This window comes from Anomaloglossus baeobatrachus, chromosome 6 (genome assembly GCF_048569485.1).
Source record: "Anomaloglossus baeobatrachus isolate aAnoBae1 chromosome 6, aAnoBae1.hap1, whole genome shotgun sequence".
Classification (NCBI taxonomy): Eukaryota; Metazoa; Chordata; class Amphibia; order Anura; family Aromobatidae; genus Anomaloglossus; species Anomaloglossus baeobatrachus.
Window position 1 is genome coordinate 527233520 of NC_134358.1, and position 19212 is coordinate 527252731.

At 46.2% G+C, this 19212-nt stretch overlaps 1 protein-coding gene across 1 annotated transcript in view; it reads right to left on the reverse strand.

Moving 5' to 3' along the window:
* Nucleotides 1-19212, reverse strand: part of PDSS1 (decaprenyl diphosphate synthase subunit 1) — a 64084-nt gene that overhangs the window by 12249 nt on the left and 32623 nt on the right. The window contains exons 7-10 of the mRNA XM_075315536.1: nucleotides 14281-14390; nucleotides 8972-9052; nucleotides 7506-7619; nucleotides 5717-5797 (exon numbers count right to left, since the gene is read on the reverse strand). Coding sequence (XP_075171651.1) covers nucleotides 5717-5797; nucleotides 7506-7619; nucleotides 8972-9052; nucleotides 14281-14390 — 386 coding nt within the window. The remainder of the gene's footprint in view (nucleotides 1-5716; nucleotides 5798-7505; nucleotides 7620-8971; nucleotides 9053-14280; nucleotides 14391-19212) is intronic.

Sequence of the window (19212 nt, forward strand, 5' to 3'; positions counted from 1 at the left end):
TGGTGAGAATCACCCAGGTCGGGGCCAGAAAGGAGCGTCCCTGGGACAGAGAGAGGGGCCGAAGCCACCACTAAAGAGAGCTCCTGGTCTGTGGCGACAGAGCCACCAGCCTGTGCAAGAAAGAGGTCCGCTTGTCCCAACAGCGGAGAATGTCCAGCTGCAGGGACGCAGATGGAACTGGCAAAGGGAACCGCTTCCATTGACGCCACCATCTGACCCAGCACCTGCATGAGGTGCCTGATGGAATGACGGCGGAGCCTCAGCAGAGAGCGAACCGCCAGATGAAGGGACTGCTGTTTGACTAAGGGCAGCTTCACAAGTGCCAGCAGAGTCTTGAATTGCATCCCTAGGTACGTAAGTTCCTGGGTCGGGGTCAGAGTGGACTTGCAAGCGTGGCGAGAGTGAGCGAGACACTCCGCTGACAGTCTGCACTGGATGAAGCCTTGACTAGAAGGTCGTCCAGGTAAGGAATCACTGCCAACCCCTGGAGGTGCAGAACCGCAACCACTGCTGCCATGACCTTGGTGAATACACGAGGGGCCGTGGCTAACCCGAAGGGGAGAGCCACGAATTGGAAACGTTCCTCTCCGATTACAAAACGTAGCCAACGCTGGTGTGAAACTGCGATTGGCACATGCAGATAGACATCTCTGATGTCGATGGATGCTAAGAAATCTCCTTGGGTCATTGACTGATCGCAGAGATTCCATGCAAAAATGCCGCACCTGAACATGCTTGTTGAGAAGCTTGAGATCCAGGTCGGAAGGCACCGTCCTTTTCGTGGACTAGGAAGAGATTTGAGTAGAAATCTCAGAACCGTTCCCAGTCGGGAACTGGTACAATTACTCCACTGGCCTGCAAGAATGCCACGGCCTGTGAGAAGGCGACGGCCTGTGAGAAGGCGGCGGCCTTGGAGCAGGGGGGAGTTGACAGAAAAAAATCTGTTTGGCGGGCTGGATAGAATTCTATTCTGTAGCCGTGGGAGATGGTAACCCACACCCACTGATCGAAGACGTGTTGAAACCACACGTCGCCCAAGTGGGAAAGCCTGCCACCGACCAAGGACGTTGCTGGCGCGGCCAGATAATCAAGAGGAGGCTGCCTTGGTGGCAGCAGCTCCTGCGGACTTCTGAGGACGCGGCTTCATGCGCCAGTTGGTTTACGGACCTTGGCTGAGTTAGTGGACGAGGCCGAGGGCTTAGAGGACGACCAGTTAGAGGAACGAAAGGAACGAAACCTCGACTGGTTCCTGCCCTGGACAGGTTTCCTGGGTTTGTGGCATGGAAGTACTCTTCCTGCCAAAAGCTTCCTTAATAATTTCATCCAGGTGTTCACCGAATAGACTGGTCCCAGCAAAAGGGAGCCCAGCAAGGAACTTCTTAAGAAGCATCTGCCTTCCACTCTCGAAGCCACAGGAGCCTGCGGATAGCGAGGGAAGTAGCCGAGGCCACCGCAGTGCGGTGACAGTCTCCAGCATGGCAGACATGGCATAGGATGAAAAGACTGAAGCCTGGAAGTTAAGGCAACCATTTCGGGCATAAAGTCCCTGGTGAGGGAATGCATCTCCTTCAGAGAAGCAAAGATGGCTTTGAGAGCCCGCACTGCTGCAAAAGATGGGGAGAACGAGGCCCCTGCCGCCTCATATATAGATTTGGCCAGAAGGTCAACCTGGCGGACAGTGGGATCCTTAGAGAGGTGCCGTCAGCCACTGATACAACTGTCCGGGCTGAAAGTCTAGACACCGGAGGGTCCACCCTTGGTGAATGAGCCCACTCCTTGACCACCTCTGGTGGAAGGGGGAAACAGTCATCAGAACCACGCTTTGGGAAGCGTCTGTCAGGACAGGCTCTGGGCTTGGTCACAGTGGGCTGAAAAACTGGAGTGGTTAAGGAACACACTCCTTGTTCTCTTAAGGTATACTGATGCCCTTCTGCCAGAGGGGGATGCTCCCCTGATACAGGCGAATTGAGGTCCAGTACAAATATAATGGACGCAATCAAATCATTAGCATCTGCGTCACCTTCGGACAGATCAATGTACATGAAGTAGCGTCCGAGCCCCTAGTAAAGACATCCTCCTCGTCCTGCGAGTCAGCTCGTGAATCAGAGCTGCGGGACGAGGAAGGAAAGGGGACCCTGCGTCTCCATTTTAGGAGGACGGGGTCTGAGACCAGATGAAGAATCCTCTGTGAGCTTTGCTGAGCGAGCCGTAGCAGGAGAAGCGCCCTGAGAAGGGGGCTGATGCATGCTCAGCAGTGTCTGGGACAGCTGTCCCCTGGAGAGAGGGATTCTACCCAAACCGGGGGTTCAGCCACCGGAGCCGGAGCAGCCGGAGGGACCACTGATGAGCTTCCAGGCTGAGGTATTAGAGCAAGCATCACAATGTGGTTATGTGCTCGGTACAGGCAGTACGAGTCTACATGCAGTGCATATTAAGAACAGCCTTGCTCTGATGTGAGACATGCTGCAGAAGTGGGGGCTCTGTCCAGAATGACCCCCAGCAGAGTATATAAACAGAGTATATAAGCAGCTGCACAACCGGAGGTTGTGGCTTGCCAGACCGTTTAACATAGAGACTCTGTGCCCTCCAGATCCCCCAGCCCAGGCCCCCATTTGTCACAATGTGGTTATGCAGACATTGAGAACGCTGAGAAAATGGCGCCGGAGCGAGGAGAGGGGGCGGGGCCTACTCTGAGAGCGGGATCCGGAGGGCAAATGAGGTATACAGGGGAGGGAATCTTTCCTCAGTGAGGAGTGTCCGTTCCCTGTGCTGAACAGCCGCTGGGCGGAGCCGCACTGTCCCTCTGCATGACTGACATGCAGGGGGAGTGAAACCGAAAGTAGGCCTCAGGCGAAGCCGGGGCCTAGATTTAAACCTGCGGCCAGCGTGCAGGCACCATCGGCGCGGTTCTCCAGTGAAAACTGGAGAACCGACCGGAAATGTTAACACAGTCATATAACACACTCTCCCCAATATATAAAGTACAAGGGACCCCTGGAAAGACCACTTTCTGTGGTAATAACGTCTCAGTACTTAGCTTGTGAGACGCAGGTGCCAGGTCCCTGGGAGGTGAGCGCTCCGTCCGTCAGGATCCTGAAAGGGCTGCGGATGGAGACCGGTCTCCTGCAAAGCAGTGAGAACCGTGATGGCTCCCACTTCAAGCCAGAGCCTCAGGGGATGGTGAAGGAGCGCAGCATGTGAAGGCTCCAGCCTTGTAAAATCAACCTTAACAGCACCGCCGACACAGTGGGGTGAGAAGGGACATGCCGGGAGTCCAGATTGGACCCGCTTTTCTTCCAAATCTTTGAAATCAAAAATCAAAAAAAATCAAAACTCAGAGGATGCATGTGTGTGTGTGACCTCCTGAACACAAAGCATTGAACTGGGTGGATTTGTCATCCGGGGGGGTGTATATGCTCGGAGGGAGGAGCTACACTTTTAGTGTAGTACTTTGTGTGTCCTCCGGAGGCAGAAGCTATACACCCCATGGTCTGGGTCTCCCATAAGGAACGATGAAGAAAAGTCTATGAGAGTCTTGTTCCGGCTCTCATAGATTTGCATTGAGAGCTTATGATGCAACTTCTGACTTCCGGCCAGTCAAAAGTTATGGGCAATTGGGGCAAATGGGGCTAGAGCGGTCCTGAATAAGGATGAAACCTCTGGAGGGAGAGTACATGACTGGGGGCAGGCCACTTAAATTTAAAGCACCACTCTAGCTGTGGGAAAAAAAAAAAACACTTGATTGGTGCTTTACAGTTTTCTGTACCTTAAAAGGCATCTGTACCAACAGTCTAATTTATGGTGACCACAGATTGTGATAAAGGGAACCTGTCAGGTGCAATATGCACCCAGGACCACGAGCAGTTCTGGGTGTATATTACAAGTAAAATATATCTTTGTACCGTGTTAGCCAGTAGAGATAAAAAAAATTGTTTAAAAGAACAGAGAGTCCTCAGTGGTTGATACCTTTTAATGGCTAACTGAAAAGATGGTAATAATTGCAAGCTTTCGAGACTACTCAGGTCTCTTCATCAGGCATGGTATAACACAAAATCTGAAGAGTCACGTATTTATACACAACAGGACTTAGAATAGTGCAGTAAAAAAAAAAAAAAAAAAAAAGAACAAGTTATATGAAACAGAACTATCTCTATGGCAGGGGGACAAGCTGTTCTAGCCATAAATACTGATGCAGTTCAGTGTGAAAGTTTTATTGTCCTTTGATAAGGGTCTGGTCCAGGCTGTGACACAGGCTGTGTCACAGCCTGGACCAGACCCTTATCAAAGGACAATAAAACTTTCACACTGAACTGCATCAGTATTTATGGCTAGAACAGCTTGTCCCCCTGCCATAGAGATAGTTCTGTTTCATATAACTTGTTCTTTTTTTTTTTTTTTTTTTTTTACTGCACTATTCTAAGTCCTGTTGTGTATAAATACGTGACTCTTCAGATTTTGTGTTATACCATGCCTGATGAAGAGACCTGAGTAGTCTCGAAAGGGTGTATATTACTAATCCCTGCCTAACGGTCCCTGTATACACTAGCATAGATAAAGAGATCTTTAGAAAAAGTATTTCTAAATACCCTTTATATATGTTAATGAGGGGCGTTAGTTCCTGTGCTCATACCACCCTCTTAGCACGCCCACGCGTGTTAACATGCTATTCAATGCCCATCACCTCGCGTCATCATCAGCAGTGACGCACGTACCTGTGTACCACCTCAGAACGCTGAGCATAGGGTCAGTGCACATGGTCAGAAGTCCCTGGCACTTCCATGCTTGTGCACTACACCATTTTGAAGCGAGGACGCTTACACCCTGCAGATGACTGAAAGTACGGGGTCATGCGCACTGAGCCGAAATCCAACGTCTGGCGAAATGGCAGCAGAGGTGAGCAAGATCATGCTCTGACACTGCAGATTCATTAGCATCTTTGAAAGCCCAGAGGGGCGTGCTTACATGCTGAGGGAGCCGACCAGCGAAGGGAAGCAACACCCTTGTGACTAGTCCCTGGCCTCATTAGCATATGATAAAGGATCTTTAGAAATGCTTTTTATAAAGATCCCTTTATCTATGCTAGTGTATACAGGGACAGTTAGTCAGGGATTAGCAATATGCACCCAGAACTGCTCGTGCTACTGTGTGCATATTGCACCTGACAGGTTCCCTTTAAAAGGAAGAGAAGGATCTGGCCTGCTACATTTCAACCACAGATATGTATGTATGTATATAGTATAATATATCCTATAATATATCCTATATATATATATGGTATAATATGCACTGCTATAATTACACAATTGTGTTGTAATACAGCGCACATACTGTAAGAACTACCGTAGTATAAGCCAGTAAACTAAGGATTATCATAATCCATTGTATGTTGTATTATGAAGATATTTTACCCCCAAATGCAAAAGGAGGGACACTCTGTACTGTATCACACGGTCTAACAAGTCTGTGATAAGGGCTGCTCCAGGCTCTGTGTGCCACTCTACATGGCCCGCATACACAGCTTTGCTGTAAGCTGCCCCTTATGAAGCGATTCCAGGAACCAAAATGTGTATTGCGGTGTACACTGCTCACTGACATTTATATCTGGTTAGCCTACCTGGTAAAATTAGCAAATTGCCCTGAATGTCAACAGCAGCATCTGTGCGATTAAAGATGGAGCTTGGCACTTATTTGCACGCTTGCAATCTGAGCCTCTTACCTGTCGGACATACTGCCGCGCTCGTTCAACATCCCCCGGTAAATTGAACCTCCTCATTATCATAGCATTCAATTCAGGGAACTACGAGCAGAAGACACATCGGTAACAATCATTACCTGACTCCACAAAACACTGCAACATCACAGTAAATGTACGGAATCAGCACAATCTAATCTTTAGTATTTTCTGCTATCATTGCCGTGCAAAAAAAGTAAAGCATTTTCCATTCTCCTCGCCAGCACTGACGGCACCATGGTCAAACACCTTATATTTATGCCTAAATATCCAGGAAGAATAACAGAGGAACAGCCCAATGCAGAGTCTTATACTTCTGAATGATGGAAATCTGATTCACTGATTTAACAAAAAAAAACAAACAAATAAAACAAAAAAAAAAACACAAAATACCCCTTCGCGACCAGCTGATTTTGTGCTTTCCTTTTTTTCCATTATTCCGAAAGCCGCAACTTTATTTTTCTGTCAATCTTGCCATATGAGGGCTTGTTTTTTGCGGGATGAGTTGTACTTTGAAATGAAACCATGAGTTTTACCATATAGTGTACTGGAAAATGGCAAAAAAATTCCAAATGCAAAAAAATATGCGATTGTTTTTGAGATATTTTATTCGCTTTTTCACTACATGGAAAAAACTGAAGTGTCTGTGCGATGCATCAGGTCGCTGCAACTTTGTAGACATCAAACATGTATAGGTTTACTTTTATCTAAGGGGTTAAAAAAAATCTGACTGGTAAAAGGCGTAGCAGCAAAAAAATTCCAAACGACAAAATTACGTTTTTCGGTTGCTGCAAATTTTGTGCAAAATGCAATAACAGGCAATCAAAACGTAGCATCTGCGCAAAAATGATACCATTAAAAACAGCAGCTCGAGACGCAAAAACTAAGCCATCACTGAGCCCCATATCCCGAAAAATAAGAACGCTATGGGTTGTGGAACATAGCGCAAAATGTGTGCCACTTATTTGGACAAACTTCTGATTTTTTTTAACCCCTTAGCTAAAACTTAACCTATACATGTATGGTGTATACAAACACGTACTGACCTGAGGCATCACCCCCACACATCAATTTTACCATATAGTGAACATGGTGAATAAAATATCTGAAAAACAAATCATGCAATCGCACTTTTTTTTTTTGCAATTTTTCTACACTTGGATTTTTTTGCCGTTTTCCAGTACACTACATGGTAGAATTTATAGTTTCATTAAAAAGTGCAACTTGTCCAGCAAAAAACAAGCCCTCACATGGCAAGATTGATGGGAGGAAAAAAAAAAAAAAAAAAAAAAAAAAAAAAGATACGGCTATCAGAAGGAAAGCGAAAAAACCCCCCTGAAAAATCGGTTGGAGGTGAAGGGGTTAAATCTCGTATTAAATCTGTCCATTCCTCTTCTTTAGCATCATAAACTTCTCAGCAGTGTTACACAGTGCAGAGAAAAAAAACAAAAAAAAAAAAAAAAAAAACACCCATTTTGTTAAATGCCCAAATTTACAAAATTCTAGCACAAACATGTACAATTTCCAGATTCCAGCTCATTTGTATTTAGTAGATTCCGCACTCTGATGGATTGAATATTTACATCTAAATTTAGTAAGAAACCGTGAGAGATGGTGTTTGGTATCGGAGCTCAGAAAAAAACGAGGACACAATTTGTTTTGCATTACAGACCTGGAGAAAGTCATGCTGAAACTTATAGTTCTACACAATGGTATCAACTATAATGTCAGGCAGACACAGACTTACTGCGGGCCTTATTCTCCAGTACATTACCTGTTGACACGCGAATAAAACCGGACCAGTGGCTAATCCTAATTTTAGATCTGCGGCTGCTGGTTTTCCCAACTGATCGGCACAAGAGGTAAAATCCAACACATCATCAATGAGCTAAGATATGGAGAAAAAAAAAAAAAAACACTTTGTGAGCAATGAAATAACTTAGTAAAAAGCTGGAAGTTTTGCGGCTATTTAAGAATATGCATTAATGAGGTTTTACGAAGATTAAAAGGGAACCTGTCACCAGGTTTCTTCCCCCATAACCTGCGGCCAAGACCAGTGTGCCTTTATATACAGCATTCTAGAATACTGTATATAAGAGCCTAGGCCGATCTATATAACGTAAAAAAACAAACAAACACTTTTATAATACTCACCTAGAGGCCGGTCCGGTCCAATGGGTGTCTTTGCTCTCCAGTCTGGCGCTTCCTCTCTGCAGCAATCGCGGTCCTCCTTCTTCTGAGCCTCATTTGGATGATGCATCCTACGTCATCCACACAGGCAGGCATATTGGTCCTGTGCAGGCACACTCTGATCTGCCCTGCTGAGGGCAGATAAAAGGTACTGTAATGCACAGGCGCGAGGATAGGTGAAATTGTGCCCGTACATGTGCACTACAATACTTTGATCTGCTCTCAGCAGGGCAAATCAAATTACGCCTGTGCAGGAGTGCAATGCCAACTTGTGTGTATGATGTAGGACACGTCACTCACACTGGACTGGGTAGAAGGAGGACGGTGATCACCGCAGAGAGGAGGCGCCGGACCGGAGAGCAACGACACTCATTGGACCGCACCACCCCCTAGGTGAGTATAAAACTGTTTTTTTACCATTATACAGCGCGGCCAGGGCTATTATATACAGTATTCCAGAATGCTGTATATAAGGGCTCACTGGTGGTAGCCGCAGTTTATAGGGGACAAATCTGATGACAGGTTCCCTTTAAAAACTATTCCCTTATATACATAAGTTAGGGCATAACTAGGACCACCATCAGTCAGTGAGTTATCCCCTCACCACCAACTACTCATAACACATCATAAAAATTCAGGAATCCGGCACAGCATCTTCATAAAAAAAACGAATTTTATTGATCCATTAAAATCCAATAAAACGGACAAGACACGTTTCGGGGACACCCTTGTTTACACGGATTGTGAACAAGGGTGCCCCTGAAACGCATCTTGTCCGTTTTTTTGGATTTTAATGGATCAATAAAATTTGTTTTTTTTTATGAAGATGCTGTGCCGGATTCCTGAATTTTTGTGCTAACCTCTTGGCTGGAGATTTTCCGTGCACCGTCTAAAAGGACTTCCAAGTGCACATGGTGAGCTGGATTTAGGAGGATTCCTCCACCTGCTTGTGTGTGTTAAATCATAACACATCATGTATCAGGTAAGCACATTAAAACGATTACACCAATTTCTTCTATGAAACAGAAAAGGGAAAATGGTGATGACTACCTGGAAGGCAATCCCTATGTTCTTCCCATATTGGTAGGCAATCTCATGGACTGTAGGATCGGGACAGGCCAAGATGGACACCTGAAATACAAAGAAATGCACAGTGAGTACCTGCAATTACTATTTGTTTTCCCCCAATAACAGACTATACTTTGGATGCAAAATCCAAATCAATTTACACTTTCTAAGACACGGCTCCCATAATCTATGGTGCTATTGGAGCTGTAAATGTTCTGGGTGTGGGGGGAGGGGGGGTGTCCGTGTAGGGGGAGGGGGGGGGTGTCCGTGTAGGGGGAGGGGGGGGGTGGTCCGTGTAAGGGGAGGGGGGGGGGGGGTGGTCCGTGTAAGGGGAGGGGGGGGTGGTCCGTGTAAGGGGAGGGGGGGGTGGTCCGTGTAAGGGGAGGGGGGGGTGGTCCGTGTAGGGGGGGGATGGGGGGAGTTTTCCGTGTAGGGGGGGGGGTGTCCGTGTAGGGGTGGGTGGGTGGGGGGGGGGGGGGGGGGAGATGTCCGTGTAGGGGGGGGGGGGCGATGGGGGGAGTTTTCCGTGTAGGGGGAGGGGGGGGTGGTGTCCGGAGTTTTCCGTGTAGGGGGGGGTGTGTCCGTGTAGGGGGGGGCGGTATATATAATATATATATATTATGGTAATATGTATGTATGTATATATATATGTATGTATATATGTAATATATGTATATATATATATATATATGTGTGAGTGTATATATAATATATATATGTGTATATGTGTATGTATGTGTATGTATGTATGTATGTATGTATGTATGTATGTATGTATGTATGTATGTATGTATGTATGTATGTATGTATGTATGTATGTATATATATATATATATATATATATATATATATATATATATATATATATATATATATATATATATATATATATATATATATATATACATACACATACATACATATATACATACACATATATATATATATATATATATATATATATATATATATATATATATATATATATATACACTCACACACATATATATATATATACATATATACATACACATATATTACATATATACATACATATATATACATACATATACATACTTACATATACATACATATATATACACATATACATACATACATATTACCATAATATATATATATATATATATATATATATATAAAAAAAGGTAGTTGAGAGGATACTGGATGTATGCCAACCTGTTATTTCAGGTGACTATTCTTCAGCATAGGTAGTTGTGTGTCCTTAAGTAATGCACTATATGACTTGTATCCAGTTTCCCCCTCTGCAGGCTTCGACTTTTCTGTTGTTGCTGAGCTTTTGGGTATGGACCAGCGCCTAAGATGTTGCCTATATTCTACACTCAAAGAAAGAAGGAATCCTGTTCTCCTTTGTATACCACAGCAGCATAAAGGACAACATACAGCCATACAGAGAGGTGTAGCTGTGAATCCAGCTCTGGGGTAATGATAAACCATTCCTAGCAATCGGCAGCACAGGTCTGTGCACATCCAGGCTTCCCTCTTTATCGCTCTGCTTTTTCTCTTCCCCTCCCCAGAGGCTTCATTTGGCAGCAGTAATCTGACCCCTCAGTGATCTGGCAATATTGCCGGCTTTGGCCAAGATAAATTTAGGTTAATTTTCTGAGGGAATGAGGAGTTCAGGAGGCAGAGGTGGCTCATAAGTGGATGAAGAATCATTTCTCTGACAAGATGCTTGTGGATATGACAGTGGTCATTTAAGAATCAGGTCCCTTTTGGACACTTCCTATGGAAATAAATTAGTACTACAATTAAATGATTGCATCTGCCTGTAACAATCTATAAATGGATTATGTTCTATGGCTACCATAGGAGAAAAAAAAATTACCCTATTCTGAAGCATCTATTCTTAAGGGGGCTTTACACGCGATCTCGCTAGCGATCGTACCCGCCCCCGTAGGTTGTGCGACACGGACAAATCGCTGCCCGTCGCACGGACTTACCTACCCTGCGACGTCGCTCTGGCCGGCGATCCGCCTCCTTTCTAAGGGGGCAGTTTGTGCGGCGTCACAGCGACGTCACACTGCAGCCGTCCAATAGAAGCGGAGGGGCGGAGATGAGCGGGACGTAACATCCCACCCACCTCCTTCCTTCCGCATTGCCGGTGGAGGCAGGTAAGGAGATGTTCCTCGCTCCTGCGGTGTCACAGCGATGTGTGCTGCCGCAGGAACGAGGAACAACATCGCTAATTAGAAGAGAACAATTTTTTGTTTTAGGACGACCTCTCTGCGGCAAACTATTTTGGCCGCTTTTGCGATCGTTTTAGGTCGCACATAAGTGTCACACACTAAGATATCGTTAATGACGCCGGATGTGCGTCACTAACAATGTGACCCCGACGATAAATCATTAACGATATCGTAGCATGTAAACCCCGCTTTAGAACTTGTGATGCAAGTTGATTTCTGATTCCTCCTGGAAATAAAAGTGATGGCACAAGGTATAACTTTAAAGGGAACCTGTTAGGTGCAATATGCACCCAGTTACACGAGCAGTTCTGGGTGTATATTGCTAATCCCTGCCTAACGGTCCCTGTATACACTGGCATAGATAAAAGAGATCTTTAGAAAAAAAGTATTTCTAAAGATCTTTTATCGTATGCTAATGAGCGAGGGGACTAGTCCCCTGGGCGTTTGTTACCTTGGCTAGTCGGCTCCATTAGCATGTTAGCACACCCCTGTGGGTGTACTATCATGCTAATGAATATGCAGTATCAGATGATCTCACTCACCTGTCTGGCTGCCATTGCAGCTCACACTGGATTTCAGCTCAGTGCGCCTGACCCCAGAGTTTGGGTCATGCGCTCTATTAAGCCGGGTGTACGCGTCATGGCTTCAAACTGAAGTAGTGCGCATGACCAAAGGTCTGGGGTAGGGCGGCAATGGCAGCAGAGAGGTGAGTGAGCTCATCCTGTGACGCTGCACATTCATTAGCATGTACTAACATGATAATGGAACTGATTAGCCAGGGAACTAACGCCCAGAGGACTAGTCCCCACGCTCATTAGCATACAATAAAGAGATATTTAGAAATACTTTTTCTAAAGATCTCTTTATGTATGCTAATGTATACAGGGACCATTAGGCAGGGATTAGCAATATGCACCCAGAACTGCTTGTGGTACTGGGTGCATATTGGACCTGACAGGTTCCCTTTAAAGGGAACCCATTTTTTTTTTTTTCCACAAAAAGTAGTTTAACAGTGTTTTGAACCTGACTATCACCTGCACTTAGAGCCCCACTGCCAGTAGGAAATTAACTTTATTCCTCCTGGCAGCGTTTGGCTGTCAAATATAGGGGTGGCATCGGCATGGCTTTAGTCACTGCTCTGTGTATAGTGAGCGTCAGCTGTAACCGCTCCACCCGGCACTGACTGACAGCAGGGTCTAGAGCAGAGCGCACATACAGACACCCAAAGTGGCAATACTCTACACAGCGCCTTTATCTGTTAACAATACAAGCCTGTTGTGTGAATCTGAGAAAGGTCAGATTGACCGAAACGTCAATTTATTAATCACACATCTATATGCTTGTAAATAAAAATTCTTAAACCTTCTGCAAGTTAGATTGCCGGATCTGTGATTCTTTCTAGTGCAGAGCCGGGGCCATCCTAAAGACTAGAAGCCAGATGCTGCCAGGAGGAATAAAAGTTAATTTCTTCCCGGCAGTGGAGCTCTAAGTTCAGGCGCCAGGTAGATTTAAAATGCTATTAACCTACAGCTTAACCCCATATCTGCAGGTTATTAGTGTTTTTTTTTTCCATATGACAAGTTCCCTTTAAGAAATGATGATCAATAATCCAGGGAATGTAAGTATTTATTAAAGCTGATATGTCAGTGGGACAGAGACTTTTAAGTGTGAGGGGAAACAAGAAACAGTCAATTGAAAACTTCCTTTACCATTTACTGATATTACAAAAAAATCAATAATGATAGAGAACAAGTGGTATTGCGGACCCCCGAGGAAGACAACGAAACGTGCGCGTCGGGGCACGTTTACACAGCACAGCGTACCCATTATGGGTGAGTTTTGTCTAGCCCTTTGCATTATTTCATATTGGCTAAAGATTTTCTTAGTGTCATTTATTTACTGAGATATATGAACACTGTGTTTATGGATCGCTACTGCCATCTAGTGTTTCTGGATGGGAGTGGGATCATTGCTGATTCATTTAAGTAACGCTAATACCACTATGAGGATATAGGGCAGTAACTCATTCCATGGGGCTCTTAGTGTAGTGTATTACCTCTGGGACTCCATTTATTGATCTATAAAATGTGATGAATTAACTATCTTCCCTTTTGCTGTATAAAAGTACCAATAAACTATTTTCTACTTTTGCAATATGGAATTTACTGGTCTTTAGTATATATTTGGCTCTGACTATTATTACCCCTTTTCCTTGTTGTTTTTTAATGATAGAGAACAGCAGGCCGGTCTATAAAGATCTGTAGAGGATATTTATTAATGGCGTAAGATGCATGAATGCAAATATGGAGGAACTTTGTTCAAACTGCCCCCGTACTATAGTATTGTTGAGGATAAGAATTAAGTAACTAAAAATACTTAATTCAGCCATTTAATAGACTCAGGTATATAGTATAATAGATGTAAACGAACACATATTTATGAATGCTTTTGTTCCTTACTAACACGTACTGTATATATGTATATTGCATATTCAGTGTATTTTCCTTAATACAATATACCAGCACATGTAATTTTAAAGATGGCTGCCACATCCTGGACAACTCCCAAAGAAGATGATGAACAAAGAAATTCCTAGATTTTGGACTGACCAATCAAGAAGAGATTATGCTAATTTCTACAGTATATGTCCCGAGTCCAGCCTGAGATACTTAATTGGACTGTATTTTGTCCACACCCTTCACTTCTTAAGAGCTATAGAAAGTTTCAAACAATAAGGACCAGTTGCCTCAGCGTCTGTCATGGAGAAGGTCCATAACCGATATAGTGTCTGTTATTGTTCTTTCTCACGTGCACTCATGACATTAGAATTTGGAACAGCAGTCAGATCCAGAGGGACCGCTTGAGTCCCGTCCTCAACAGTATATGTAGTGTATTTCGCTAGTCATGGCAGACATGTATCGTGCATTTAACTTAGTAAATGCCTTATTTTAAAAAAAATAAAAAAATAAAAATATAAATAATAATAGGTATTAGAAATAGAAGACTGATTACAAGAGAGCTCACAGGTTGCATTTAGCTATAGGAATTGCGGAACGTACATACTGCTTTACAGCTGTTGGCGATCAGACTCGCCGTCTTCTTAAACGTCTTTTCGAGGTAGTGAGCGAAGCGTTCATTTTCGTTCTCTTTGGATCCCAACTGAAGAAATTCACCTACGTAACACAGGATAAATAAGATTATATGCATGGCCAGATATCCGGATATTACGCTATATATCGGACCCAGTGAAAGCTATGGCTATATGCAATGGGAGGCGAGGTGGCGATGCATACAGAAAACTGCTTTGACACCAGTAGAGCCTATGGAAAATTAATGGATTTTTAGAAAACTTGATGGGGGGGGGGGATTATTTATTGATAGCTGAGGGTCTGATCTGTGGATCACTAGGGATCTCACAGAACTAGAGCCCTGTCAGAATAGAGCAGATATTGAGCATATGCTTCACCACTGCATTCAATCTCTATGGGATTGTCTGAGATAGTCAAGCATTGTGCTCAGCTACATCTGACAGTGCCACAGAGAACTAATGAAGATGGTGCTCTTCAGTGCCCACTTCTCTGGATTTCTAGGGGTCCCAGCACACAGACCCCCCATTTATCATACATTATCCCTTATGTCATTGATAAGGGCAACTTAGAAACCAGTTATGCTGCTTTCACACATCCAGTTCTTGCCGTCAGGCACAATCCGGCGAAAAATGGATAAAACGGATCAGTTTTTTCCTCATTGAATGGTATTGGCGCTGGATTGTGCCTGATGCCCTTGCATTGCATCCGTCGTGCGCCGGATCCGGTGAAATTTGTATCCAGCTGTTGGAAAGAATGCAGTATGCAACATTTTTGGCTGTGGCTAAAAAAACAGACCGTGCTGATTTGGCGCTGACCAGCGTCGTGTACAATGAAAGCCTATGGGCGCCGGATCCGTCGTAATGCAGCAAAAAACGTATTACAGCGACGGATTGCGTTTTTTCCATTGTGCATGCTCAGTAGCACAACGGATCCATCCAAAAGCTGAAGGAACTGATCGAAAAAAAAAAAATGATGCAACGGATCAAATTTTTTCCGCCGGATCCGTCGCGTCAGTTTTTTCGCCGGATTGTGCCTGACGGCAAAGAAGGGAATTTTGTTTACTTACCGTAAATTCCTTTTCTTCTAGCTCCAATTGGGAGACCCAGACAATTGGGTGTATAGCTATGCCTCCGGAGGCCACACAAAGTATTACACCAAAAGTGTAAAGCCCCTCCCCTTCAGCCTATACACCCCCCGTGCTGCCACGGGCTCCTCAGTTTTGGTGCAAAAGCAAGAAGGAGGAAAATATTATAAACTGGTTTAAAGTAAATTCAATCCGAAGGAATATCGGAGAACTGAAACCATTCAACATGAACAACATGTGTACACAAAAACAGGAGCGGGTGCTGGGTCTCCCAATTGGAGCTAGAAGAAAAGGAATTTACGGTAAGTAAACAAAATTCCCTTCTTCTTTGTCGCTCCTTATTGGGAGACCCAGACAATTGGGACGTCCAAAAGCAGTCCCTGGGTGGGTAAATAATACCTCATAATAGAGCCGAAACGGCTCCGTCCTACAGGTGGGCAACCGCCGCCTGAAGGACTCGCCTACCTAGGCTGGCATCTGCCGAAGCATAGGTATGCACCTGATAGTGTTTCGTGAAAGTGTGCAGGCTCGACCAGGTAGCTGCCTGACACACCTGCTGAGCCGTAGCCTGGTGTCGCAAGGCCCAGGACGCTCCCACGGCCCTGGTAGAATGGGCCTTCAGTCCTGAGGGAACCGGAAGCCCCAAGGAACGATAAGCCTCGAGAATTGGTTCCTTGATCCACCGAGCCAGGGTTGATTTGGAAGCTTGTGTCCCTTTACGCTGGCCAGCGACAAGGACAAAGAGTGCATCCGAGCGGCGCAGGGGCGCCGTACGAGAAATGTAGACTCTGAGTGCTCTCACCAGATCTAACAAGTGCAAATCCTTTTCACATTGGTGAACTGGATGAGGACAAAACGAGGGTAAGGAGATGTCCTGATTGAGATGAAAAGGGGATACCACCTTAGGGAGGAATTCCGGAACCGGACGCAGAACCACCTTGTCCTGGTGAAACACCAGGAAAGGAGCTTTGCATGACAACGCTGCTAGCTCAGACACTCTCCGGAGTGAGGTGACTGCTACTAGAAAAACCACTTTCTGCGAAAGGCGTGCGAGCGAAATATCCCTCATTGGCTCGAACGGTGGTTTCTGAAGAACCATCAGCACCCTGTTAAGATCCCAGGGTTCTAACGGGCGCTTGTAAGGAGGGACGATGTGACAAACCCCTTGCAGGAACGTGCGTACCTGTGGGAGTCTGGCCAGGCGCTTCTGAAAAAACACAGATAGCGTAGAGACTTGTCCCTTAAGGGAGCCTAGCGACAAACCCTTTTCCAATCCGGATTGAAGAAAGGACAGAAAAGTGGGCAAGGCAAATGGCCAGGGAGAAAAACCCTGAGCAGAGCACCACGACAGGAATATTTTCCACGTCCTGTGGTAGATCTTGGCGGACGTTGGTTTCCTAGCCTGTCTCATAGTGGCAATGACCTCTTGAGATAATCCTGAAGACGCTAGGATCCAGGACTCAATGGCCACACAGTCAGGTTGAGGGCCGCAGAATTCAGATGGAAAAACGGCTCTTGAGACAGCAAGTCTGGTCTGTCTGGCAGTGCCCACGGTTGGCCGACCGTGAGATGCCACAGATCCGGGTACCACGACCTCCTTGGCCAGTCTGGAGCGACGAGGATGGCGCGGCGGCAGTCGGCCCTGATCTTGCGTAACACTCTGGGCAACAGTGCCAGAGGAGGAAACACATAAGGAAGCTGAAACTGCGACCAATCCTGAACTAAGGCGTCTGCCGCCAGAGCTCTGTGATCTTGAGATCGAGCCATGAATGTTGGGACCTTGTTGTTGTGCCGTGACGCCATTAGGTCGACGTCCGGCATCCCCCAGCGGCAACAGATCCCCTTCGATAATGAGGTGGGAAGAAGCCACCACCGAAGGGAAGCTTTGGTTGCCTGAGAGAGGGAGACGTTCCTGTCTAGGGACGTCGGCATCCTGTCCCATTTGCGTAGGATGTCCCATTGAAGAGGACGCAGGTGAAACTGCGCGAAAGGGACTGCCTCCATTGCTGCCACCATCTTCCCCAGGAAGTGCATGAGGCGCCTCAAGGGGTGTGACCGACCTTGAAGGAGAGATTGCACCCCTGTCTGTAGTGAACGCTGTTTGTCCAGCGGAAGCTTCACTATCGCTGGAAGAGTATGAAACTCCATGCCAAGATATGTCAGCGATTGGACCGGTGTCAGATTTGACTTTGGAAAATTGATAATCCACCCGAAACTCTGGAGAGTTTCCAGAGTAACGTTGAGGCTGTGTTGGCATGCCTCTTGAGAGGGTGCCTTGACCAGCAGATCGTCTAAGTAAGGTATCACCGAGTGACCCTGAGAGTGGAGGACCGCAACTACTGTCGCCATGACCTTGGTGAAAACCCTTGGGGCTGTCGCCAGGCCGAACGGCAGTGCCGTGAACTGAAGGTGTTCGTCTCCTATGGCGAAGCGCAGGAAGCGCTGATGCTCTGGAGCAATCGGTACGTGGAGATAAGCATCCTTGATATCGATCGATGCGAGGAAATCTCCTTGGGACATTGAGGCGATGACGGAGCGGAGGGATTCCATCCGGAACCGCCTGGTCATTACGTGTTTGTTGAGCAGTTTTAGGTCCAAAACAGGACGGAAGGACCCGTCCTTCTTTGGAACCACAAACAGGTTGGAGTAGAAACCGTGACCCTGTTGCTGAAGAGGAACCGGGACCACCACTCCTTCTGCCTTCAGAATGCCCACCGCCTGCAGGAGAGCCTCGGCTCGCTCGGGAGGCGGAGATGTTCTGAAGAATCGAGTCGGAGGACGCGAGCTGAACTCTATCCTGTAACCGTGAGACAAAATGTCTCTCACCCAACGGTCTTTTACTTGTGGCAGCCAGGTGTCGCAAAAGCGGGAGAGCCTGCCACCGACCGAGGATGCGGTGTGAGGAGGCCGAAAGTCATGAGGAAGCCGCCTGGGTAGCGGCACCTCCGGCGGTCTTTTTAGGGCGTGATTTAGACCGCCATGCGTCGGATTTCCTCTGATCCTTCTGAGGCCTTTTGGACGAGGAGAATTGGGACCTGCCCGCCCCCCGAAAGGACCGAAACCTCGATTGTCCTCTCCTCCGTTGGGGTGTTTTTGGTTTGGCCTGGGGTAAGGATGTTTCCTTTCCCTTGGATTGTTTGATGATTTCATCCAATCTCTCACCAAACAAACGGTCGCCAGAAAATGGCAAACCAGTTAAGCACTTTTTGGAAGCCGAATCTGCCTTCCATTCCCGTAGCCACAAGGCCCTGCGAATTGCCACCGAATTGTCGGCTGCAACCGCCGTACGGCTCGCAGAGTCCAGGACAGCATTAATAGCGTAGGACGCAAATGCCGACGTTAGAGAGGTTATGGACGCCACCTGCGGCGCAGACGTACGTGTGAGTGCGTCAATTTGCGCCTGACCAGCTGAGATAGCTTGGAGCGCCCATACGCCTGCGAATGCTGGAGCAAAAGATAGCTTCATAGATGGATTTTAACCAGAGCTCCATCTGTCTGTCAGTGGCATCCTTGAGTGAAGCTCCATCTTCCACTGCAACTATGGATCTAGCCGCCAGTCTGGAGATTGGAGGATCCACCTTGGGACACTGAGTCCAGCCCTTGACCACGTCAGGGGGGAAGGGGTAACGTGTATCCTTAAGGCGCTTGGAAAAACGCTTATCAGGACAAGCTCGGTGTTTCTGGACTGCCTCTCTGAAATCAGAGTGGTCCAGAAACATACTCGGTGTACGCTTAGGAAACCTGAAGCGGAATTTCTCCTGCTGAGAAGCTGACTCCTCCACTGGAGGAGCTGAGGGAGAAATATCCAACATTTGATTGATG